The sequence below is a fragment of the Copadichromis virginalis genome, linkage group LG4 (genome assembly GCF_057382275.1).
Source record: "Copadichromis virginalis isolate Kocher_CV1m ecotype Utaka linkage group LG4, C_Virginalis_male_GT1.1, whole genome shotgun sequence".
Lineage (NCBI taxonomy): Eukaryota > Metazoa > Chordata > Actinopteri > Cichliformes > Cichlidae > Copadichromis > Copadichromis virginalis.
Genome location: NC_140621.1, coordinates 22,277,259 through 22,302,893, shown reverse-complemented (window position 1 = coordinate 22,302,893; position 25,635 = coordinate 22,277,259). Strand labels below are relative to the sequence as shown.

The 25,635-nt window shown below is 42.6% G+C and overlaps 3 protein-coding genes across 3 annotated transcripts in view; all 3 read right to left on the bottom strand.

Annotated features, from left to right (window-relative positions):
- Positions 1–86: 86 nt before the first annotated feature.
- Positions 87–3,934, bottom strand: LOC146711391 (MAPK regulated corepressor interacting protein 2-like). Its single transcript, XM_085454237.1, has 5 exons — positions 3,443–3,934; positions 3,265–3,334; positions 2,683–2,822; positions 1,781–1,870; positions 87–814 (listed from the first exon to the last, which is right to left on the bottom strand). The coding sequence occupies exons 1-5, from the start codon at positions 3,495–3,497 to the stop codon at positions 744–746; spliced, it is 426 nt and encodes a 141-aa protein (XP_085310363.1). The 5' UTR covers positions 3,498–3,934; the 3' UTR covers positions 87–743.
- A 513-nt stretch (positions 3,935–4,447) lies between these two features.
- On the bottom strand, positions 4,448–10,176 carry LOC146711390 (glycerophosphodiester phosphodiesterase 1-like). Its single transcript, XM_085454233.1, has 6 exons — positions 9,659–10,176; positions 8,960–9,135; positions 7,975–8,080; positions 7,692–7,784; positions 7,159–7,370; positions 4,448–6,930 (listed from the first exon to the last, which is right to left on the bottom strand). The coding sequence occupies exons 1-6, from the start codon at positions 9,923–9,925 to the stop codon at positions 6,783–6,785; spliced, it is 1,002 nt and encodes a 333-aa protein (XP_085310359.1). The 5' UTR covers positions 9,926–10,176; the 3' UTR covers positions 4,448–6,782.
- Positions 10,177–10,218: 42 nt separating this feature from the next.
- Positions 10,219–25,635, bottom strand: part of dnaaf5 (dynein axonemal assembly factor 5) — a 30,979-nt gene continuing 15,562 nt past the window's right edge. The window contains exons 9-13 of the mRNA XM_085454232.1: positions 25,370–25,517; positions 17,981–18,131; positions 16,522–16,678; positions 16,081–16,272; positions 10,219–10,804 (exon numbers count right to left, since the gene is read on the bottom strand). Coding sequence (XP_085310358.1) covers positions 10,650–10,804; positions 16,081–16,272; positions 16,522–16,678; positions 17,981–18,131; positions 25,370–25,517 — 803 coding nt within the window. The 3' untranslated portion in view covers positions 10,219–10,649. The remainder of the gene's footprint in view (positions 10,805–16,080; positions 16,273–16,521; positions 16,679–17,980; positions 18,132–25,369; positions 25,518–25,635) is intronic.

The window sequence follows — 25,635 nt, the reverse complement described above, 5'->3', positions numbered from 1 at the left end:
ATATCTGATATTTTTCCAAGTTTGGATTTATAAGCTTTATTGGTCTTCCTTTTGGAAATGTGCCACTTCTGGTTTTTCAGAGTAACAACCTCGTCTTTGAGGTACAAATTGTGCAGAAAAACGTTGTCCAGCTCAACCACAAGGACACTTAAGAGTAAATCTTCACCTCTCAGCACATTTGAAATTCAGCCTGGTAGTTTGTAATCTTTCGCTGTTCTCACTTTTTTTGCTTGAACCATTTTTCTTACGCTCGTTAGTTTTGCGGTGTTAAAATGTTTCTGAGCAGCGGTTTGCGCTCGTACTCTGAGACTCTGCTGCATTCAGGAAGCGGTAAACGTCATTTCAGATAGTGTGAGGATTTATGGAGTCTTGTCAGCAAATAAACACTGATTCAACATAATGCCCGGTTAAAGAAATGAAGCTGTAATCTGGAACTTCTTTAAAATACAATTTTACTGCATTTCAAAGTAACATCTCTGCTGTGAGAGAGAAAATAAGATGAACCTCAGTTTTAAGACTTCATCCTTCTGTGTGCAGTCTGTCTGCACGGCTGTGTGACCGCACAAGTTCAAGTGGTTCTCAGGAGTTTCTCTGTCCACCGTTATCAGCACTGTCAGTCCATTTCAACCACATCTGGGCACTTTGACCCATCAGAACTCCCGCCCAGGCTTCCTCTTCTTTTGTGAGCCGTCATCGCGGTCTCACCTCCAGACTGTCCGAGAGCATCGAATCCCAGAGGAGCATCAGGAGAGCTTATCTATGTTTTCTAAGAAGCGTTGGGCCCACCATTCATCCAAATCTATGGGCACAAAGTCTGAGAAGAAAACAGAAATTAAACCATTAGATACATCTTTGTCCATGGCGTGGATGGTTGAGAATAAATGTCAAAAGGATGAAAAATAAAGAACCACTAAATATTACGCTTTTCTCTTCATCTATAAAATTTTCCTTACCACCTATTCAATACACTACTCCACTGCTGCATTTAGCCCAGTGGTAAAAGGTAATCCACTCAACCTGTGAGCTAAACCATCACAAACTGCAACAACAGCATTTTAAATGAGTCTTCGGTGCCCTCTTGTGGTCACAAGGAGGAACTGCGACGGTGTAGTAAATTCAAAGTAAACGCATTTTTAAATCTCATTTAAAAATAAAAGAAATGAGAAACGTAAAAACTTCAAAAATAAATACTAGCATCTTTTACATCAAGCTGTCTTACATAATGCTACGATATATATTTAACACTGCCGACTTTTATCAGTTACGTCTGCCTGCTGGGAATCTAAAGTGATCATCGCCCTCCGGTGGTCATAAGGCGGAACTGCAACAGCTCAGTCACACCACCACATTAAAAGTTAGAGAACCAACGAGTTGTATTTAATGTATTTTTATTTGACTCATCTTATTCATGAGTTTTGGATTTTTGTTCTGGGCTAGAGGTCTTAGTATTATTATGATCACTGTTACATTTAAAAAACCTACAAATACCATGAAAACGTGTGTGAGCTTTGCCTATGCATTGCTATAATAAAATTTTAGAATGAGTCAACAGATTTGACCCGTGACTTTGGGCTATGCTATTTGGCTGTTATAAACCAGTGCGACCTTCTGCACAGGTTGCAACAGTTACAGGCCTGTGAGCTGCAGCTAGATGAAATATGATTGTTACACTTGCACTAAATAAATAAAATCTCAGGACTTTTTTTTGTCACAGTGCGTAAAAAACACAGACTTGGGGTCTGAAGATAACACAAAAAGGAAAAACAGTAGCTATACTCACCGTCCATGTGTGGGCTGGGAGTGGCCTCTTTATAATGCACTGCTTTCTGTGCAGCCTGGCCCACCTCCTGCTGTAGCACCTCCTGCCAGGCTGAAAACACAAGACTTCGGTCAGTAAAGCCACCATGAACACCAAAATGTCCTCTGTCCAGTCCTACACTCCAGGGCCACACCCACAGTGCCTAACAAGTAAAGTCCAGCAACTGTTTCAGAGACATACCTCTGACCAATGTTTGTGTTCCAAACAGTGAAGCACGTGGTCACAAACTGTGTGTGTGGTTGTACACTACGATTGAGTTCAACTCTGGCAGCTGTCTCCAGGTCACGACTTTGAGGAGCCCCCAGTGGATACGTTTGATTATACAATTTGTATTTCAGTGAACAGAAAAGAACCAATCCAACCTGAACAGAAAGGCGGTGTCAGGCCTACTTTGTGCCCTTGTCCAGTCAGTGCCAAGGTTACTCAAGTCGTTTATGAGCTGCTGTGACTGAGCTTCAATGCCAACAACAGGACACACAGTGTAAGAACCACTGAGCCAAGTGGGGGATCTCCTGGAGACCTGCTGGGTTTGTGAATGTTAAAAAGAAGCCCAAACTTCAAATCCGGGTCACCAGACCCAACAATCCTGTCAGAACGCTTTGGTGCTCTTCTTTAAAGTGATGCCTAGATTTAAACCCCAAGCCTGAAATGTCATTTCTTTCAGCACATGTGCCAGCGTGGGTCAAGAGGAGATTGATGTGGGCGTGAGAGCATTTTTCTGCTCAGTGCCTATCAGTGTCAGAGCAGCTGTGTGGGTGAGGCCTTGGAGGGAAGAAGGGGCTGGTTAGCATCTTGATAGTAAAACAATGTCATTCACAAAACAGCAAGTGAGGAATGGGTGTAACGGTCTCTCACTTTCTTACCCTCAGAGACAAACTTGACATTTTCTTCATGTGACGGGGTGAAACTCTCTTCGTGATGATTGTGTGCAGGCGGAGCTGGAGCAGGGTGATGGTATTTCTTACCATTCGGACGGTTGAAAACGATCTTTGGAGCGGGAAGTCTGAAAGGGGGACAAGAGAAGTACTGTGTTGATTTCTGCAAGAAAGAAAGTGCTCATTATCATTCCCAAGCAGGAACTTTCTTAAGTGATATCCTATATCCAAGAAAGGCTGGTTAAGCAGGAGTAAGAAGTTACAACAGCTGAATGAGGGACCTTGTGATCCAAGGTCACACACACATGAACAGGGCCAGTCTGCCTGGCTGGTTCAAACCAAAAATCATGAAAACCCAACAGAGTAGGCAGGCCAAGCTCAGAGAAAATCAGAGCGGAGTTTTATTCAATCACCAAGGCATCAGCTGATGAACAATTGCTGCGGTCTCTAGCTGATGACGTCCACAGCTGCTAGGTCACAGTCATTCACAATCACAACCAAAAGTATCTGAAAAAACTATAATGCAATCATTTCTTTACAATTGTCTCCTTTCACGACCTGTGCACCTACCCAGGCATATTCCAGGACGTTTGTTTGTGCTTGAAGTCACTGATTTTGCTGTCCAGCTGCTGTGTGGGCCCTGGAGAGCAAGACAAAGAGGATAAAACAACTTGTTATCAGCAGTCCGGAGAGGTGAAAGTGGGTTTTCCGGTGTGCCGTGCTTCATAGTTTAGCCCCACAGTCTCACCTGTGCGTCGCTGCGTGACCAGTTTGCTGGGACCTCTTGTAATTGTGTACATCATGCGCGGGCGGCTTCACCTGTGATCCCCGAGTTCGACACTTTGAAGTGTGAAGCGAAGCACGTACATCCAAGAAGCTCTTCTGATGTGAGAAGCTGATCAATCCACTGAGCTGGGGCACAAGAGTGTGCAAACTGTTCGGTAACCTCGTGAAGCAGAGCAGTGCGCCACGCGTAAAAAACACAACAACCCCAAAAACTAGCGACCAGTGCACAGTCAGAGTCCCGTCTCTCCGTGTGCCCCGATCACTCACAAAATGTAAGTCACTTTGGTGCTAAGGTGTCCTGGCCGGCCACAATGTCACATAACCTGAAACAGCGGCAGTCATTCGTAAGACACGAGACGCACACGGTCACCGTCTCGACGTGCCTACACGCCTCCTTTGGCGCTTTAAAGCGACAGCGTCCCCCGAGTGTGAAGTGAGACATGCAGAGGTGTAATGAAGCTTGTTTCACTAATTTGCCTCAGGTGAGAGCGAAAAGGCAGGATGATTTCACGTTATCGCGATGATTCGGCCTCACTGTGACGAATAAGACACTAAAATCGGGTCAGATGAGTGACGTGTATGTGCTTCAACAAGCAGCAAATGCGCCAACGATGTCTGTGTTTACAGTACACACAGGTGAGCACAGGTGCACCAACAGTAACACATCTGTGGGAGTTCTCCCCCAGTTCAATTCTGAGGCTTAAAAAGTTAATTTTGTGCGTTGGTCTGATATTGTTTGCAGCATTTCGCACCATTAGTGCGTCAATTCATGATTGAAATATATTTATTTGCGTCCTGGTTCTCAGTCAGAGTGTAACCAGGTCGATCCCAAGCCCGGGCGGGAGTTCTCGATACCAAGGCCCCTTTTTGTTTCTTCTGTAACCTTTTAAGGGGAAAAAACTTCCAAATCTTTCGATGTCTGTATCTCAGATGTGTTGCAGTTAAAGACAAAACAAATACTGCTGTTTTTGATATATATATATTTTTTACTTATCTTTACACGAGTACAACTCAAGTGTTCATTAAGAAAGTAAGAAAGCAAACTTTGACCCTGTAAATGAAACTATTAGCAGCAGTTGGACACAGAAACACACCTGAAACATCAGAGGAATAAATATGAGTTACAGTAATGAATGAGATGTTCTGCGTGTGTCACCTCGCATGATTCATGACCCACTTTTTCTCAGATTAAACAAAACCCTCTTTTATTGACACACGCATTAAAACAATATAGAAATATTTGAGTTGGTGCTTCTGCTTGCACTTTTGAATTGTACAATTAACCCATATTATCACTGTCTTACATGCAGCACAGTTTCTTGTGTTTTTGTGCAGCTGCAGGATTAAATAAACATCACATAGCAGTGACATGAGATCTTTTACCATTATGACAATGTCATCATGACAAGCAGTAAATATGATGCCTAAATGTTATGTAACCACTATATACATACATTGTTGTCTCTTTAAAGGTGCAGTAAAACCTGTGGAAGATCAGCAGCACAGCAGGTAGAGAAAATGCTTATCCCTGGTCCAGGTGAGGTGGAGGTGTTACTGCCGGCAGTAGAATAAAGGTGACAAGTCTGCACATGTTCCTTCATGGTGTCGCATGTTTGTATAGCCTGTGTGCCAGCTACAGGTAACTAGAAGAAGAGTCAGATTTTACTGGAAGTTTTCAAAAGGTGGTCTTGAGCAATAGTTCTTTGGGCTTTCTGAAGGTCTTTCAAAGTTTTTGTTTGGACTTTGGCTGCTTTTTCACTCATTTTCAGTCCAGTCCTTGTACCTGATCATTTTCAGGGGAATAATTTCGGTTTGTTTGTTTTTGTTAAGGGACTTAACACTTGACCTATGAATAATTCCTATTGTATGTGTCTACACATAACAGACAACTTTGCAAAGAACCCATTTGAAATTGTGTGTTTAGGCACTTTCTTTCTAGCAGATATAAAAAAGTATTTTTGCACCAACAAGGTGATTCCCAAACAGCCAAAAATGGAAAAATCCCAGCATGGTGTGCAGCCGGTCCTTACAGCATTTGAGGAAGCTGGACAAGTGCAGGATAAAAGAAGATGTAGTAGTTTCTAAAAACTATATATATCTACAGCATCTGCAGATATATATATGAGCAGGAACAGTACATGAACAGTATGTGAAAGTCATCTTCTTAAGACATAGGAAAGAAAATTCAGGTTTGATACAGAACTTGAGAGATGCATCTGAACCTTCAGTTGAGCCGTCTGCTGTTCACTGAACGCTCATCACAAATGGTCTCGGTGGAAGGACGGCGGTCACGGAGCCATTTGTAAGGAAGGGAAAAGAGGAGAAAAGGCGGAGGTATGCTGAACTACACAAGAACTGGACTGAATGATGTGGACAGCATGACAATGATCCAACACACTCCCAATGCAGTAAAAACAACATGGATAACATACAATAGGAAACTATCAATCATGGATCGGCCTCTGCAGAGCTCGAGCCTCAACTTTACTGAAGCGTCTTGACACAAAAGGCAGAAACATCCAAAGAAGAGCTTTGAATGTCCTTCAAGAAGCCTGGGAACTACTCCTGAAGATTACTCAAAGATATATAAAGAAACAAGTGTTAGCTCAAGACTTTTGCACAACGCTGTAAACCGGTGTATTTCTGTGGAACTGGTTGCCATCACAGAATTAGCTAGCACCAAACTTCTAGCTTTATTCCATTTTATAATTTATCTTTCAGTATTATCAACACTCTCACTTTATTATATACGATTTTTAGGATTATTAAAAGGAAAAATGACGTGTGTTGCTATTCTTTAAAAATAATCTGCACTGGTTATGAATCTGACTGATCGCCACCTAAAAGTCAGCTCCTTGTGAGGCGCTGCAGCACTTCAGTCGTGACCACTCGTTCTTGTGCCTCTTTGATTTCACTACACACCACGCACGCTCATCATTTTTGCAGCACCGAGCAGGTTTTGAGCTGTGACTGTTCCCATCCCAGGCTGACACTGTTCACTCTGAGGTGTACTGTAATGTCCTGAGATTTCTGAGGGAATTCAAGTTGAAGGGTCACCATTTTGACACAGAGGAGATTTATGGAAGAGCAAGAGGACTTCCTAAGGAGGCTGCCTTGAAGGGGAGATTAACCACTTTAAATCGGGTATGGTTTTTATTTACTTGTACGCAGGAGTAGAAATGAATGATTGCACTTCTTAATTATACCCTTTGTCAAACCAACGAGTTTCTAAGATCTAATTTGGTTATATTGAGAACCTGTAAGTCTGGAAGATTTCTGTGAGTGTGGCTGTGTGGTATCGCTCAATAATGAGGATCACAGTCCTCCAGCAGACTGTCAGTCATGTAGCTGATCTTCAGCAGGTTTTGGTAGTACTCCTTCTCCACAGCAGTGTTAACAGTCCAGCCCACCACCTCCACTCCTCGCTCTGCCCAATACTGAACATAGTCCCTGATTGAAAGGAAAGAGAACAAACTCAATTGTGCAATTCTCACGCAGCAAAAATATTTCAAAAATCGAGAGGTGGCTCGAGACTTTTGCACAGTACTTTTTAACACTAAATATGAAGTTAATCATTTATGAGTAACAGATGAATCAAAACCACCTTCCTGTTGGTCACCGTTGGTCTGCAACAACACAGTCTACGGCAAAATAAACTACCTGTCAACTCTCAATTACCGTGAGATGAAGTCTTTCTGCACAAGAATGGCAGAGATCCCACAAAGTTTCCACAGTACGCGATGGTGGGCCCAGTCCAACAAGACGTCCAGAACACCGGTCCACAACTGGCTCCACGTCGACAGAGAACGAGGCGTGCCGTCTCCAAAACGGCTCAGTCTCCAGGGCCGGTGGGTGAGAGCTGTGATCACGTGGGGGTCAGTCTGACGCATCTGCGGACCAGAAGAGGACAAAGGTCAACACAGTGCAGGTTTTAGTAGTTAGTAGAGCCTTTTATTTCGTTTAAACAAAAACAGTGGATTGAATTCAATCTGTACCGGTGGTGAGCAAGAAAGTCTTGGGTGATAAATCTCAGCAGGGCCCATCACTGCCACACAAAATGACATCACTGCCTCCATAAAACAGAGGCTGATTACGAGAAGCTGAAATCACTCACAGAATTCCTCCTCCTAAACATTATCCTAAACCGTTATGATTGGAGTTGTTTTTGACTGATTTTCATGATTAGTGTAATTCAGGAGTTTTTGAATTACCTTGTAGATGACTTTGGGTTCAAAGGAGGAAACGACGCTGGAGTTGTAAAGCACCGGGAACTTCTTAAACATGTTATGAAGCACTGATACAGCCTGTAAAGCAGGGGAATGAACAACACAAGTACTATAACTGTGCGGTAACGTCAGTCTCTTTCTTTTTTTATTACAATCATTGCATTAGTTCAGCTAGCGTGTAGTTTTTCTCTTTTCTTCGAGAGCCTTGTATGTATGTTAAGTAATGTATCCATAAGCCTGTTAGGTTAGCGCTTAGTGTATGTAGTACCATATCAGGTTGACCTTTGACATCAAAGAAGATGGTCAGCTGGTGCCTGATGCATTCCTCCACAGCTTCCTGCAGAGTTGGAACCTTCTCTACATTAAATCTGTCCCTGCAAATTAAAAGAAACCATTGGAAAACTGACATAACTCCCTGTTCTTACTGGTTACTGGTCTATGAACTACATCTGTGTAAAGCTGGTGGTCAGAAGTTTGCATCAACTCATTTATGCTTACAATGAGCATAAATGTCTCATTGTAAGCATAAATATATGATTTCTTTGAGCTGTTCTTTTTCCAGGATGATTTCACATTACACATCTTTAATGACTTTGAAAGCAAGAAGTGGGTGCACAAGTTTGAATTTATTTTGGATTTTCTCTAATCCACACACGGTCAAAAGTATAGATACACACCCACTAATATTTGGTTAAATGCTCGCAGTAAGTTGCACCTCAAACAGATGCCTTTGGTAGCCATAAACAAGTTTCTTGCTTCTAACTCAAACTGGATATTTGACCACTCCTCTTGACTGAATTGACAATCTACAAGTATAACTGGCAGCAAAAGAGCCCCAGAGCTTGATGCTACCACCACCATGCCTGAAATTTGGTATAGTGTTCTCAGGTTTGCAACCACAAGATATTTGACTCATCCGTGTGGAAAGACGCGAGAATAAAGGTGTCATTTTTGGAGCATGATGAGTGTATGTAAGGTTTTTGACCACAACTGTGTACATTCTATTAGTTTTATTCTACGTCTATGAAAAGAGATGCACTATTAAATCATTTTGTTGAAAAATACACATATAGACAAAAATAAGGAGGAAAAAAAGACAAAAAGAGAACCAAAGTTTCTGCATTTCTAAAACTGTGAACTTTTGGTGAAACACACTTCTAAGACTCCACATTGAGCAGCTTATTGTTCACAAACACTTTCCCCTTTTTAATTAGCCTAAACACGCTTGAATCACTGATCAATAGGCAGCCTACTTCATCCTGTGGTGAGCAGCAGCATTGAGTCTCCTGAGCTGAACAAACTGAAGTTTGCTGATTGGTCCAGACCCATTGGTGGTTCGGTCCACGGTCTCATCGTGCATCAGGACTGGGACTCCGTCGGCTGTGAAACTCAGGTCCAGTTCCACTCCGGTGGCCCCGTTCCTACTAGCCTAGAGCAGATGTAATGGGACAGACTGATACAGTGTGAACCAATGTATGATTATATACATGGATGGATGAATTCTGCTGTCCAGAAGACAGATAAGATTTTATCTTTGCTTCATACTCATAAAAAGCTGAAAACCAGCCTGTTGAAATAAAAGAAGCATTTCATCCAGAGGTTTAGGCATCTGGATAGATGCTAGGAAGAGAAGGCATTGTGAGATGGAGAGCAGATCTTCATCATAAAGATGGCATCAGATTATAAACGGCACAGGAGCAGAATCAGGTGCAAGATGAGTCTGACCTACTTCCACTTATTTCTAACCCCCCCAAAAGCAGGTGAAAAACACCAAGAAAACCTGCTTTTACTGCAAAAGTAACAGCGACAGCATGTCTCAGCAATGGCTTTTAACCCAAGGGGCTGTTATTCCAGATAACACCATAATTAAATGTCCCTGCACCTGTCATTTGCTGCAGGTAGATAAGAGACAAGAGGCCTGTGGTTATAAATCAGAGCACTACAGCTCTCACCTCTCTGATCGCTGCCAAGGTGTTCTCCGGAGCGTCGTGGCTTCCTCCGCGGTGCGCCACCACCGGGACGCCGCCGCCTGAGGAGAGAGCGCCGGGCCGCAGGACTCGAGCGGCCCGGTCCGCCGGCACCGGAGGGAAGCGGAACATCACCATGAAGATGTAGAGAAACGCGGTGAGGAGGGTGGCCCAAGTGGCGCTTCTAGTTACCAGTACAACCAGCAGAAACACCACTGAGAAATACACCACCTCATCTCCGATCTGCAGCATGGTGAAAGAACACAGGACGGGATGTTTGTGTCACGGCCGGCTGGGTGGATGCAAAAGTCGCTGTTTAGACACGGCATGGATGGAGCTCTGCTATCAGTACGCGGGTGGCTACATGTTGGAGGCAGATCTCAAATAGATGAGCGAGAATCAGCAGATTGTGAAAAGGATGGATACAGGAGCGCTGCTCTTATCAGTGTGGTGCTGCAGAAATCTATAATGTCCTATTTAAAGAATCAGATTTCATGAAATATAACCTGGATTTAAACATCCAATCAAGTCGGTTTGGACAAATATAAGAAAAGCTTGTGCTTTTATTTTGAAGGCAAAAATCACATGACCAGCTCCTCTGACCGGTTTAGTACAAACAGGATATGCACAAACAACCAAACATACACCATTTTGAAAACATTTTTCTTAAAATCAAACATTAGAGCCAAAGGAGTGCAGCCGAGGAATGAATGCAGAACACAGCAAATTAAGGAGACTGTACATGAATAAAAAGAAATTATTAAAAAATCTTTTCTTTTTTTTTTTTTAAAGAAAATTTAGTCATAAAACTCATAGTACTTTAGAACAATGGTGAGGTAATGAACAGGTCTTGGAAATGTTTTCTACTCTTGCTAAAAAACAAACAAAAACAATTAAATAGACTTCAAAGAACAGAAAGTGAACACTTTTTTCACAGTTAAGGCACAAACATCTGTCCGTTTCTCCGTGTGCAGCGTCACTCCGTGCAGCTTGCTGTGGACTCTGTGGGCAGTGAGCTGATGTGCTGGAGCAGCTGATCGCAGTAGACAGGACTTCGCTGTTTGTCCCGGACAGCCTCCACCTCCTCCTTCAGAAGTGCAGGGTGCACCGAGCTGCCTTTCTTCAGGATTTCTGCGCACGCACACACACACACACACACACACACACACACACACACACACACACACACACACACACACACACACACACACACACACACACACACACACACACACACAGAGAGAGAGAGAGAGAGAAACAAATTCAGAAAGATAGCACACATTAAAGTCAGCGTTCTGGATTTGAGCTGAACATCAAATACTTAAAAATTTGGGCCCAAAAATAAACATCTCCCATGATCTTCAATTCCACTCTACACTAAATAACAACAGCGAGCTGATGCTGTCACTCAGTGAGGGGTGACAGTTTTAACAAGCTCAAAGCCACTTATAATATTTGCACCATCATCATACTTAACAACTGGCACACTGTACTTCTCTTAAAGTGCTGCCTCATATTTATCTGTGAACATAAAAATAACTCAGTTTAAAGTTTTAACTACTGGCTGGATGTGTTTTTAAAAGCACTCTGGCTCATCAAGATGCTGCACATCTCACACAAATTGCAGCTAAGGTTTCCTTCCAGCATTTTTCCTGCCAGTAAGAAATTCTGACATTCCCACCCCAAAACGTTTTAGCCAGACCCAAAGCAAAATCTCTTTCCCCCATTCAACTTATAATAAGCTATTTTTAAAAAACCTTTTATGCTTAGGCAGTTTACAAAATCATAATGCACATTTTTGTTCAGTAAATAGTCATAAAAAAGAAAGAAATGCACAGATTTCTGTCAAACAAGGTAACAGATTGATGATGTGCAGGGTTTTTTTTCCGTTTTGTTTTTGCACTTCAAGTTTTTGCAGTAAAGAGTTGACAAGAAAGAGTCGGAGAAGATACTTAGCAACGGACTGCAGGTTGGATTCGAACCCTGGATGCTGTACAGCCATAGGGATTTTCAACCAGTGAGCTAAACTAGCACGCACTGATGCGCAGTTTTAATCTGAAAATTTTCATGGTCTTCCAGATCTCGTTTTCCATAGTCCCCTTAATTTAACAACAACAACAACAACAACAACAACAACAACAACAATAATAATAATAATATTTTAGCTAATAAAGGTGGGCGAGGCACTGTTTTTATAGCTTTACAGCCTTTCCTTATTTTATAGGCAAGCAAAGGCTGTAAGTTGACCTTTGAGCTCCAGGTGGATGCCGTCTGTAGAACAACCTAACCACGCATGCACTTTAACTACAAGCTCTGTGGTTTCCACGTCAACAGCACTTTTATGAGTTTTATTGAATTTGTTCTCATGTTCTCTTTTATCAGCTGGAACGCTCACTAAACCTAACCCCCCCCCAAAAAAACAGCAACAGTGTAGCAAAATTGCAGGTGTGACCCTGAATCATCTTCATAACCTGTACAAGGTAAGGACAGGCCCAGCCTATCCTGGATGACTCTAGCCACCCTTTCTCAGAGAAGTTTGCCATTAGTCTTGTGAATAGCACGCTATTTATTGCATTTTGCTTGTTGATTGTGTGTTTTTTGCTGACTGTAAATCAAATGACCCTTTTGGAGATAATACAGACCTCCATGACAGCTTTTTTGAACATTCTTATTCGCTTAAAGGACTGAGCACACCAGCAGGTGGCAGCGATCAACTATATTATAGACGCCAAGTGTGCAGATCCTTAAAGAAAAAAAAAAAAAATCCACCAGGAGGCGATAAGTCACTGTTAAAATCCTCTCCTCCATTGCTCCCACACGCTGTGCTGATTTTCCAGGTATATTGAATTACTTCTATTGCTGTCCCAGTGGGTAAACACTCCACAAACAACAATGCAAAAGCGCTGTTTCAGTGGTGACAGAATATCACTCTGGATGAGTTATTGCATGTAAGCTAATCATTTGATACCCACCTTTGTTCTTCAAGGGGATTGAGGGGATTCTTAGCTTTTGTGTGTCCTGTACTCAGTTGGGATGGATGTGGTGGGGAGAGGCGGGACTTTGAATTAAAAGAGAACAATGATGGCTTGTGAGAAGCAAGTTACGCCCGTGCCAGCAGTGACAGAAGGAGGGATGGGAGTGTTGTCCATCATTCTGTCAGGACATGCTGCAGACATCAAGACAATTCGCAGATATGCGTTTGAAATACAAGAAGCGTAAGAATGGGATCAGCTATTAAAGGAAGAAGTAGAGAGAGATAGAGGGAAAAACAGAGGGTGGGAGAAAGAAAGCTTCAAACAGAGCCATGCATGAGAGGGAGGAATGCTTCCACCAGGATATGGGCTGGTTATGGGTGCTGTCAGATATAGATCACTCAGCGAGACGCGAGGTCGTGTATTCCACAAAGAGTCTCTGAGCACAGTTTGAAGAGCCCGACTCACAACCATATACTTAAACTGCTTGAGGCACATCTGCTGAAAAGAATACGTTCTAATGCTCTTGTGTCATTTATTTCAGCACTTCTAAAACACTTTGGAGCCTCTTGGAAATTTGAGAAATTTCCAAAAACTGTAACATCATTTAGGTACCATTCAAACCATTGGTATTCCAAACCCTTTCAGCCTAAATGCTTCAGACACACGTGACACAATTTTACACAATTGTATCAGAAAATAAATCTGGATTGAAAAGATAACATGGGTGAAGGTGGAATATATTTATTTTGTTTGTGTAAATGTCCCTCATTTTTTCCATTTATAACAGCAATGTGCAAAAGTCCTGCGCCACCCCTCATTTCTTCAAATTTTGCTTCCAAGGAGCCAGTGTTGTGTCTATAAATAACACACAATTTTAAATTGTATCTTAAGGGAATTTTTTTACTGGCAGCCTGCTGCAAAACAGATAATTTGTTACCATTTCTTTAGTTGAATACATGAAAAATACCAACGATAATGCAGTTTGCCAAAAAGCATTTTTGCATCAACAAGGTGTTTTTACAAAGCGCTATTAGCCTAAAACTCCCTAGATTTCGGCACTGGTGTGCATTGTGTCCTTAATAAATTTGAGGAAACTGGACAAGTGGGGGACAAAAGAAGATGTAATAAGTCTTAAAAAATATCCAGCACAGACCTGACACAGGACCTGAGTGGTGCCTCTGGACCTTTGGGTGAACCATCGGAAAAACTGGAATTATGCGTTTGTACAATCGGATTTTGACCCATCATGTATAGAAAACGTGATTGGCTACAGCTTCCTTTTTCAGCATGAAAATGATCCCTAATACTGTGCCAATGTGGTAAATGAATACTTGAATTGAAAAAAAAAACAAAACCCACACAATGAAACAAAACTATCACTGTACTTTTTGGCATCAACGATGGATGACCCCAGTGTGAGAGTCACTGGTTTCAGCTGAAATAACTAAACTAGATATTTAAACTTTTAAATATCAATTAAAAGAAAAATCTATTGTCTGTCACAGTATGTTGACCTAAAATCAGCCAATAATGTTAAAGAGGGCTGATGCTTTTTTTATACATTGAAAAGACCAGCAGTTGTTTATAAATTTCATTCAAACAGTCTTTTTTGGTAGTTGTGAGTGCTGCATCAGAGTCTCATGGCCAAGGAAAATGTAGGAACACTTCACCCAGTGTGACTCATCTATCACACAGAGATCTAAGACACGGAGTAAAGACTTAACAGGCTTTGGCTATGCAGGTACTAACTGCTAGCAAAATAAACCCAACAGTGATGTGGGACTTTTCATGGGATTTGTTGCCATTGTGTGAGATACGCAACTGTTTCGTGTCCTGGATAAGTTGAGACAGTAACCACATCCTCAATTATTCATTTCATGATTAAACTGAAACAAACAGAATCAAGGCCATGGACATCTTTCTCTCAGTTTTAAAGAAAGTGAGCAAGATCCAGGCCAGCGCTCTTCCTAATGCTCCACCTCCACAAGTGCGGCTAAACGAACGTCCTAGCCTTGCCAAGAGGAATCCCATTATTTTTTCCACCCACCAAGGAGATCCTTAAAAAAATAAATACAACACAGAAACTGCTCTCAATAAAAAAAAGAAAAGAAAAAACACTGAATGTGGGTGTGCATATAGTAAGTCTCCATCACAGAAACAAACAGTGTCTTTGTAAAGTCCTCTTAAGTGTGAGGCTTCATGGTATTGAGGCTTCGGCGGCATTGGGCGAGTATGAAAATGCTTCTTTTTTAAACCCAGAGAGAGAGAAAGAAAGAGAGGTCCCCTAGCGAGGCCTCCCTCTCGCTCATCACTGGCAAAGGCATCAGCACTCACCTGCGTCCTGTCAGAAGCAATGACAGCTAACATCCATATGAGAGTGGGAGGGAGTGCAAGTCCAGAGGAGCAGAGGCTTGGTTAGACAGTTCAGGAGGGAAAAAAATGTGCTCAGACTTTCCACTGATACGTAAATAAAACACAGCCGTGGACAACAGAGGGCACGAGGAGGAGGAAGAGAGAATGACAGATAAAAGATGAAGGGATTAAGTGGGATGTGAGGGCAGATGTGAAAAGGTGGCGAGGGGCAGAGTGGTCTGAATGTGGTTTTCATTTCGTGGGAGCGTTGAGAAGAGAGATCCTGAGCAGAGAGGCAAACCACACACACAAACACGCACACACTCCTGTGCGTGTAGGAGGGAGTTAATATACAGACATTAAAGCTCACATATTTAACCTGTGAAATGAACATCTTAGGTGGGGAGGTCTTTATCTGCAACCCCTGAAGCCCAAGAAAAGCCCAGCTCTTAATGGTCTTAAAATACTTTGACAGGGGAAATTGCACATGCTGCTTCTGGTGATAAACTGTGTGGAAAAGAGGGATAATGGTAAGCTTTGGAAAAAGGGAGCAGAGGGTACACTGGCCGACTGCCAGTAGCACAGTCTAACGTTTGATAGAAGACACCCCAAATTCCTCTCATCCCTGTCCGAGTGTTTTGGACACAGGGGGCTGATCTGCAGAGCGTCACACCTAAACTCTGCTTTCACCACTGCCTCACACTCACCATCATATTTCTCAGATAATCAAGATCGTAAGATCCGTCGCACATCATCTGAAACCAAACAGCGCACACGCAACTTGAGAACGGTGCGCTTAATGTATCCCAATGAATACAGTAACAGTCTTGCACTATTCTCACAGCATCAGGGACTGTTGATGTCAAGAAAAAAAACAAGCTGTACGAGAGTTTGTCATTGTACGTCAAGAGTTATGGTTTGGATTAAGAGTGCAGACCCAGAAGGAGCTACAGCACATTTCGTTAGCAGTAAAACGTCAAATTTAAATATTTTTTATTTGTTTTAAAAAGCAGGTTGAGGGCATGTTTGCGTCCTGCTATCAACACTCTGTCCTCGTCTCTAAACCCCACCCAGTCTTACCGAGCACTTGGTCCTGCACTGAACTGTCAGGGTCATCCAGGTGCAGGAGCAGCTGCTGAAAGAGAAGCTGCAGATGAGCACCGCAGAGCACAGGGTTGTAGTCTTTGGTCAGGCTGGAAAACCACAGCCCCACAGCCTGCAGGGCCACACCGCGCACCTCCTCGCTGCTATCATCCAGACGCTTCAGAAGCTCTGTGGTAATAAATAAATAAATAAATAAATAAATGTTTTTGACTACATCAGGTTTATAATGAAAAATGTCAGGTACTGACAGGTACTAGAAAGAAAGAACATATTTCACCCATACTGGCTTCTTCCAGGCTCTTTACCTTACAATTTAAAACACCTTAAGGCAACAGTTTTGGTGCGATATAAATAAAAATGACTTGAATCGAGCCTGAACTGCATTCACACAAAATGACAGTGCACACTGTGACTTACCCGGGTAAATCTTATTGAGAGCCTCGTGGTGCAAACTGGTTCCTGTGAGTCTGAGTATGGAACACAGACAGCGACAAGCCAACAGTCGGCTCATCTGAGAGTCCTCCTCCAGGGCCGACAACACCAGGGGATGCATCCTCTCCTCCAGACTGATCAGCTGCGTACAGAACAGGCAGGGGGTCAAACTACATCGTTTCTAAAATGCAAGCCAACCAAGAAAGAAATTCTATCTCTACATAAGATGTCAAAGCCATTTTCATTTAGGGGTCAGTCAGCACCACATGAGGTTTTATTTGCTTAAATTGCGAAACATCAACCTGAAGTATAGCATTTACAGGTTTGGATGAGTTCACAATCACGTTGAGCTCGAGTCCAGCAGGAACTGATGTTTTAATCACACCGGCAGAGAAACAGACTGATGAACAAGGTGAGGCTCCAAGAAGTGATGGCTAAAACCTCTGTCGCCCAGTCTGTTTGCTATCGAAACCATGCAGGCGAAACAATAAAAAAAAAGTTTAAAAAAAAAAGAGAGCAAGGAGGGGGGGGGGGGGGGGGGTCAAAAAGAGGAGGAAAACTTGGCAGAGAAGTGATCCGGCATTACATCAGTGACAATCTGACGGTGCCAAGTGCAACTGGAGCTGCTAATTGTTTTCACAGGGAGCAGAGAGGAAACAATGTCCTTTTAAACGAGTCGCTGTCGAGTCGCCTGTGGAAAACACACATGACTTTCTGTTCTCGCATCGAACTGGATGTGTTGTTCAACTCAAACCCAAAATTTCTCTTTTCGAGGCTTTCCGCTCCTGCAATCATGGACACGTACGCCTACGTTCACACCGCCCCACCCCAGATATTTGCAGCTAAAGATGTCTGAAAAGACCAGGTGCTTGAGCTAGTTTAAAATGGTCACTCTGTGCACGCGAGGGCAAGTACTGCCAGATGTGCGGGTGCTTGTGCGAACGCACATACTGTAAACTCGGCACATGCTCCGGCAGGCAGGTGCAAGGGCATGTTCCGGTGACAGTTCCTACATATAACAAGGGCCCAGAACAGTGGAAGCATTGTTCCTCTGGGACAAAGGTATGCGAACCCGATTGCCCCCGCGTACACCTGCTACCTGCCGTGGCCAACTCTTTCAGCCAAGGAGAGAAAGATGGCGGACAATATATTTTCCTAAAAGGCCGAGTGGGACCGTCTATTTTGATGTGAAATGGACAAAACAGAGAATCTGAAGTAAATGTCAAGCCCTGATGGATTACAGGAATGCACTACCACATCTTTTCCTTTACAGAGTCAATAAAAAGAAATTTCCTGCAGATTGGAGATCAAAAGTGCTGGAGGGAGCTCACATCCGGTATGTGCCTCCAGTGCTTATGAGTCACTCTGCACAGGTGGAAACAGAAAAAACTGTGCGCATCATACTATACATGTGATGGATTTGCTGATGTCCTTCAGTAAATACCTGTCCAGGTGTGATGGCACCTCCATGCAGCACTGCCAGCAGACAGCTGAGGGCAGAGGTGCGGACGGCAGCGGCGATGCGGCCTGCGTGCCACACCAGGTTAGGAAGCAGGATGTCACTCAGAAACCTCTCTGAATCATCATGGAAACACCTGGGATGACGCACAGGAAGGGGGGAAAAAAGACACGATAAGTCAGCAGGAGTACAGAGAAAACATCTGCTTTAAGTACAATACAGCAACCGGCCAGCACCGAAACATTTCTGATGATGTGCAAATGTAACATGACATGCAGCATTACAGCTATACCATCAATATCATGGACAGTCCTACACTCGCTGTCGTAACGCAGAAGGGGGAGGAAGGCAGCAGTGGAGAAAAAGCCTGACGCAATGACTAGAACATCTGGGTATCCTCCTTTCACTTCTCTCTGCCTCTGGCATCCATACCACAGTCTGCAATGCCCTTAACTGCAAACCAGCACTGGCCACTAGTTCTTCAGCTTATGCCACTAACCTGTCATATGCCACATGCGTTAAAGTGTTGCAACGATTCCCTGCCAGTAGAGGGGGACTGTGTGTCGCAAATACAGCAAGAATTGTGCAGCTGGATGGGCTCAGTCACCTTAACAGCTCATCACGAGTGATGCCAGAGGATGGAAAGACATATTCCCACATTACAAGGATGATGTCAAGTGGTTAGGGAAGCAAGATTTTGTGTTGTACTTACACATCCGTATGCATGCACACCCGTGCACGCAAGTGCTAGGTAATTTTGACTGTATACCTAATGGCTTTATATGTCCTTGAGCAATCTCTCAGAGGTACAGTGGGGCAAAAAAGTATTTAGTCAGCCACCGATTGTGCAAGTTCCCCCACCTAAAATGATGACAGAGGTCAGTAATTTGCACCAGAGGTACACTTCAACTGTGAGAGACAGAATGTGAAAAAAAAAAATCCATGAATCCACATGGTAGGATTTGTAAAGAATTTATTCGTAAATCAGGGTGGAAAATAAGTATTTGGTCAATAACAAAAATACAACTCAATACTTTGTAACATAACCTTTGTTGGCAATAACAGAGGTCAAACGTTTACTATAGGTCTTTACCAGGTTTGCACACACAGTAGCTGGTATTTTGGCCCATTCCTCCATGCAGATCTTCTCGAGAGCAGTGATGTTTTGGGGCTGTCGCCGAGCAACACGGACTTTCAACTCCCGCCTCAGATTTTCTATGGGGTTGAGGTCTGGAGACTGGCTAGGCCACTCCAGGACTTTCAAATGCTTCTTACGGAGCCACTCCTTTGTTGCCCGGGCGGTGTGTTTTGGATCATTGTCATGTTGGAAGACCCAGCCTCGTTTCATCTTCAAAGTTCTCACTGATGGAAGGAGGTTTTGGCTCAAAATCTCACGATACATGGCCCCATTCATTCTGTCCTTAACACGGATCAGTCGTCCTGTCCCCTTGGCAGAAAAACAGCCCCATAGCATGATGTTTCCACCCCCATGCTTCACAGTAGGTATGGTGTTCTTGGGATGCAACTCAGTATTCTTCTTCCTCCAAACACGACGAGTTGAGTTCATACCAAAAAGTTCTACTTTGGTTTCATCTGACCACATGACATTCTCCCAATCCTCTGCTGTATCATCCATGTGCTCTCTGGCAAACTTCAGACGGGCCTGGACATGCACTGGCTTCAGCAGCGGAACACGTCTGGCACTGCGGGATTTGATTCCCTGCCGTTGTAGTGTGTTACTGATGGTGACCTTTGTTACTTTGGTCCCAGCTCTCTGCAGGTCATTCACCAGGTCCCCCCGTGTGGTTCTGGGATCTTTGCTCACCGTTCTCATGATCATTTTGACCCCACGGGATGAGATCTTGCGTGGAGCCCCAGATCGAGGGAGATTATCAGTGGTCTTGTGTGTCTTCCATTTTCTGATGATTGCTCCCACAGTTGATTTTTTCACACCAAGCTGCTTGCCTATTATAGATTCACTCTTCCCAGTCTGGTGCAGGTCTACAATACTTTTCCTGGTGTCCTTCGAAAGCTCTTTGGTCTTGGCCATGGCGGAGTTTGGAGTCTGACTGTTTGAGGCTGTGGACAGGTGTCTTTTATACAGATGATGAGTTCAAACAGGTGCCATTCATACAGGTAACGAGTGGGGGACAGAAAAGCTTCTTACAGAAGACGTTACAGGTCTGTGAGAGCCAGAGATTTTCCTTGTTTGAGGTGACCAAATACTTATTTTCCACCCTGATTTACGAATAAATTCTTTACAAATCCTACCATGTGGATTCATGGATTTTTTTTTCAAGGGTTCAAGGTTCTTTATTTGTCACATGCATAGTTAAACAAGTATAACACACAGTGAAATGTAGCCTGACACGCTCCTCGACATGTGCAAAAATTGGGGGGGGGGGGGGGGGGGGGGGGTGTAGAGGAAGAACATATATATATATATATATATATATATACACACACATACATACATATAGTATATACACTGGGTGAATGTGCAGTAGTAGCAGCAAGCAGGTGAATTCTGTACATTAATATGAATAGACATCTGACTATTTTACAGGATAGACAATATAAACATATTTAAAATTAAAGGAATTCACATTCTGTCTCTCACAGTTGAAGTGTACCTCTGGTGCAAATTACTGACCTCTGTCATCGTTTTAAGTGGGGGAACTTGCACAATCGGTGGCTGACTAAATACTTTTTTGCCCCACTGTAAGTGTCACTCAGAAGACAGCACAGCAGAAAATTGGTCTCAAAGATGGGGAAGGGAACAAGTCTCCTGGGCATCATTGGACAAAGAAATCCACAGTAACATTTCAGCATACATTAAGTGATCCAAAAGGAAAGCTGATCTACTCTGGTCTTTCTTACAAACCCCCATGGTTCCACACGTTACTCAATTACAGGTTTATTTAAATCAGATCAGAGCCTTCAGATGCAGTTGAAAAAAGGTCAAGTGGTTCATTTTCTGGCATGCTCCACATCGCACAACAACTTAAATCAATCATTAATAATGAAAAATGAAACTGAAATTATTTTAATATATATCAATTGGCACATTAACAGAAGTACACTACTGACTGTTTTCCCCCTAAATAAAATCATATGAATTTAACTAGATTTCACTCTATTTTTAATCTGTTTTTCTAGACCACACCTGCAGTCACCCTACATCCCACATTCTGAGAACCACTGGATTAAACAGAAGTGAATTTTGAATCTCATGTGATGCCAAAAGCCATCTTCAGACTGTGCTTTTTTCTGTAGTTGGTCTTATGCAGTGCACAGACCTCAAATAGATTTTGGGTCTTTCAAAATCATCATTGCACATACACAATGTGGACAACAAGATTGGACATCTTAATCTTGAAATCTGGTGTTTTCAGCCCTACTGCAACAAGTGTATAAAAGCAAGGTAGTCATGCAGTCTGCCTTTTCAACCATTTGTCAAAAAAAATAGCTTGTTTGGAAGAGCTCACTGAACTTGAGCATGGTAATGCAACTGGACGCCCCTGTAGCAACAAGTTAGTTTGTACATTTTCTTGCAGCTGAGATATTCCACAATTAAATGTAAGTTCTATCATTGCAATGTGGAAGTGTTTAGGAACCACAGGAACTCGGCCACAAAGTGGCAGACAATGTAAAGCTACAGAGCGGTGTCACTGAGTGCTGAGGAGCAGAATGTGGAAAATTCACCAACTGTCTGCTGACTCAATAACTGCAAACCTCCTCCGGCATTAACATCAGCACAAAAACTTTGCACTGGGAGCTTCATGCCATGGGCTTCCATGGCTGAGGTAGGAAGGTACCCCCCCCCCCAAAAAAAAAAAAAAAAAAAAAAAAAAAAAAAAAAAGGAAGGTACCCCAGCACTTTTGCCCAAATGATGGCGTCATGGTAGAAGGTAGGGCTGTGCGATATGACCAGAATCTCATATCCCGATAAAAGAATTCTATCGTCCGAATAACGATATAAAAATCACAAAAATGTAACATTTTCTGTAAATTCTGTGAATCTCGGGCAGTTCGACTTGCGGGAAGCGTTTCCAGCTGCGCGTCATGTCGGAGTGTTTTAACTCCGAGTGAAACTATACATTTTTAGACATAAGTTGTAAAGGTGGCCGTTTTCTTTGTGAGTATTTATTACACGGCGTGCTGCGGGGAAAAGCCTGTTCTAACGTTTGAGTCTAAGGTTTATTTTTTAGCACCTGGCGGCTCTTTTTTTTTTAAATTCTCATCCGTAAATAATCTGCTCTTTCGCGTGATTCCATTTATTTTGGAAAGTCTCAACAGGATCTTAGGACTTTATTGTGAAAGGTTTATGCGGAACATAAATAAGCGGACACGCAATGCTGTTACCGCCGTTGTTGCTAACCACAACGCATAAAAACAGGCGCTTGTCCGTCTGTAGTGTGGTTATATAAAATATAAGAGAAAGAGAGAACTTTAAGAAATTAATATAGCCACTACAGTGACCATCAAAACCATGAAAAAATATTGCCGTAAACAGTTTATTTTGCGACACCACAAAACAAACCATAGCGTAAAATGAAACAATAGACGTTTTTATATCGTCATCGATATATATCATTATATCGAACAGCCCTAGTAGAAGGTGTATTGGAAGGTTTTTGGAATTTAGCCATATTATTATGCAATATTCATTTCAACTACCCTGTCATTTGTTTCATTCTATAATGTGTTATTACAGGGTCAATTCTGATAAAAGCACAGCTCAGTTTATTCTTTTTTCATGTTACTAATTTATCTGCAATCAAAAAAAAGATAAGAAACCACATTTGGAACAAGAGAAAGAGCTCATCTCTTTTTCCCTCCCGTTTCATATCTTGAAACCTGACATTAAGACTAAAGACGTATCTATTGCATATCGTTCATGCATGAAAGCACACCGTTGTCTTCCTTGTAACTCAGATTATTTTGTCCAGCCGCATACGGTGGAGAACAGAGGCACACACTTTCATTTCTTACACAACACCTTCTACTTAGATTTCATACTCAGCTTTTTAATCACGACACACAAATCCACATGAAACAAAAGTGTTATGAACGTGTGCGGATGAAAGGCACGTGAACGCACACAAACTTTCCCTTTCAGCTTGTTCCATAGCGGCGCTGTCATTATGCCATTTTGGTTTCAGAACAAAGACGAGAGGTTTTCTCTATGACTATCATTGTGCTCTTGATGACATATAGCGCGTGTGTGGCCTGCAATCTGCCAAGCATCAAGACCAGTCCATAAATCATGAGGGGAGAGGACTTTGGCAGAAGGCAAAGCCCCATATAGGATAATTTAAGTTCACACTATATGAATCTGAAACCTTTTGAAGGTATACCATGATTTCCGTCATACTGAGGGTTTGTGATTACAGGAGATATAGCTCAGGGATGAGTGAACCAGTTAGCAGTGCAGGTGGCCACGTTGGAAGTGAAGAGACAGACTTCTTTTGTGCGATATGCCAAATTATGGATTAAAAAAACAAAAAATCTCACGAAAGCTGAATATCCAACTTCCACATTTTTGGCAAAGATGGCAGAATATTCTGGCTCCAGAAGACCTCCTGTTTATGTGATACTTTTCACTGAAATACATTATGTTGCCTTCTGCTGCCGCTGCCAACTCGAGCCAAAGGGGACTTCTAGTGTGTTCCCATACAAAGATTAGCACTAGTTTCTTCCTCCTATTAACAAAACAAACTTTCTGACTGCAGCTTTAAGATTAGTTACACACGACACAGATGTCTCCGTCTGAGGTTTTCTTTCTGATCGACGGGAGCAGCTGCTGCGAGGATCTCGGGTTTAATGCATTCCATCAGACGCAACCCCGAGCCCATACTGAGGGCTGCACAGCTGAGGGCTCAGAGGGGACCCTGTTGGGGTGGTGTTGGCGTGGGGGGTGGATGTCAGACATCCCTGCTAGACCCCCTCATATCTCCTTAAGCAGTCAATAACCATTCAAATTAGCGACGAGAGATTCAGGCAGCATGCGCCGTTTGCTTCAGGCAAGCTGTGAAGTGATTAATTAATCAGCGTTAGTTGATCTAATACTCCCAATGAGACCATCTGAACTCAAATGGGACTCCCCTGCAGTCTGTATGGTGAGTGAGGAATGTGGTTTATAATTTCAGGATGACTGGGCGTCTTACTGATTTTAGCAGACAACATCACATAACCCTAGCTTCTCTCCATTGGCTTCCTGTTTGTTTTACAATTGATTTTTATGACTTTTTTATTTAAAAAAAAATAATTAAAGTATGTCTGGGCCTGGTGCCCAGCTATGGAGCAGAAATTATGACCTTGTGGCTTTGGAATTACCTGCCTGAAGAGAAATGTTTTACAGATTCAGAGATTCTTTTAAATCCCCGGTTCTGGCAGAATCGTTTAGACTTTTTTTCATTGTTTTCATCCATTTATTTATTTTTTTGATGGCATTTTGGAGCCTCCTAGGAGAGCCATTTCAGGCATGTCCTGCCAGGAGGAGGCCCCCAGGAAGACCCAGGACTCGCTGGGGAGATTATATCTGTCGGCTGGCTTGGGAACGATTTGGTATCAACCCACTGAGATTGGTGCCCCAAAGACCCTAGCCCAGATAAGCGGTAGAGGGAGCGAGGAAAGATGGATGGATGGCATTTTGCATTTGTCCTTATTATTTTACATGAAGATTTCTGGATGTAAACATAGTGGAAGCTTTCTGATTTATATTTCTTGTCTGTGTGCAGTTTGAGTCGTACTGACTAATCACATTTGACCAGGCCTTGGTTGCATGCAAGTAAAACTGTCCATGTAGAGAGAAAAAGGAGTACAATTTCACACAATGATGTTTTACCCACGTAAAAATTATTTTCACTAGTAAACAACGACCAAGATGTGAAACTGGAAATCTTGGCCTTTGGAATATTAGATAATTTACATTATCTGATATTCTGAATTTCCTGGCCACACTGAAAGCTCCAAAATATTGGCCGTTGCCTCAGACGTTTTCCTGTTGTGTGTCAAAAACACTCTGCAACCTCTGTTTTTATAGGTGTGAATATAAAGCTAATTATCATTACATATGAATCCTATCACCAACCATCTCAAACAACTTCTACAATTACTCATTTTGTGCATGCAGTCCTAATTATGGTTCCTTGTTAGCATGTTTTGAATGAACACAGTGATGTAAAATCCAGAAAGTGTAAACTAAAACTGATTAGTTGGAAATTTAAAGTCTGAACCTCATCCAGAGAAAAGGATGAAAAAGGAAACAGCAAATGAGCGTGCTGTTAAGTGTGAAATATTCATGAACGTCAGACAGAAACATCTCATTCCCGAGTTCTGTTCTTTAGTGTGAACACGTGTCACTCTCACCCCTGAGAATCCAGTGTTTTGTTTGCATCCAGCAGCAACTTTGCAAGCATTGTGAAGATGCTCATCCTCATCTCTGGGTCTCTGTTTGGTTGGAGGCAGTTATGGAGAAGAGGCATTAACTGGCTCAAAAACTCGCCGATCACTGGACCTTTAAAAACACAGACAAAGTTGCATTACTACAAATAACATTTCTTTTTCTGGTCTAATACACTTTTGCACAAAAAGGAGTTGCATGAAACTGTAGATGCTGACTTTGTGTGGCCTGT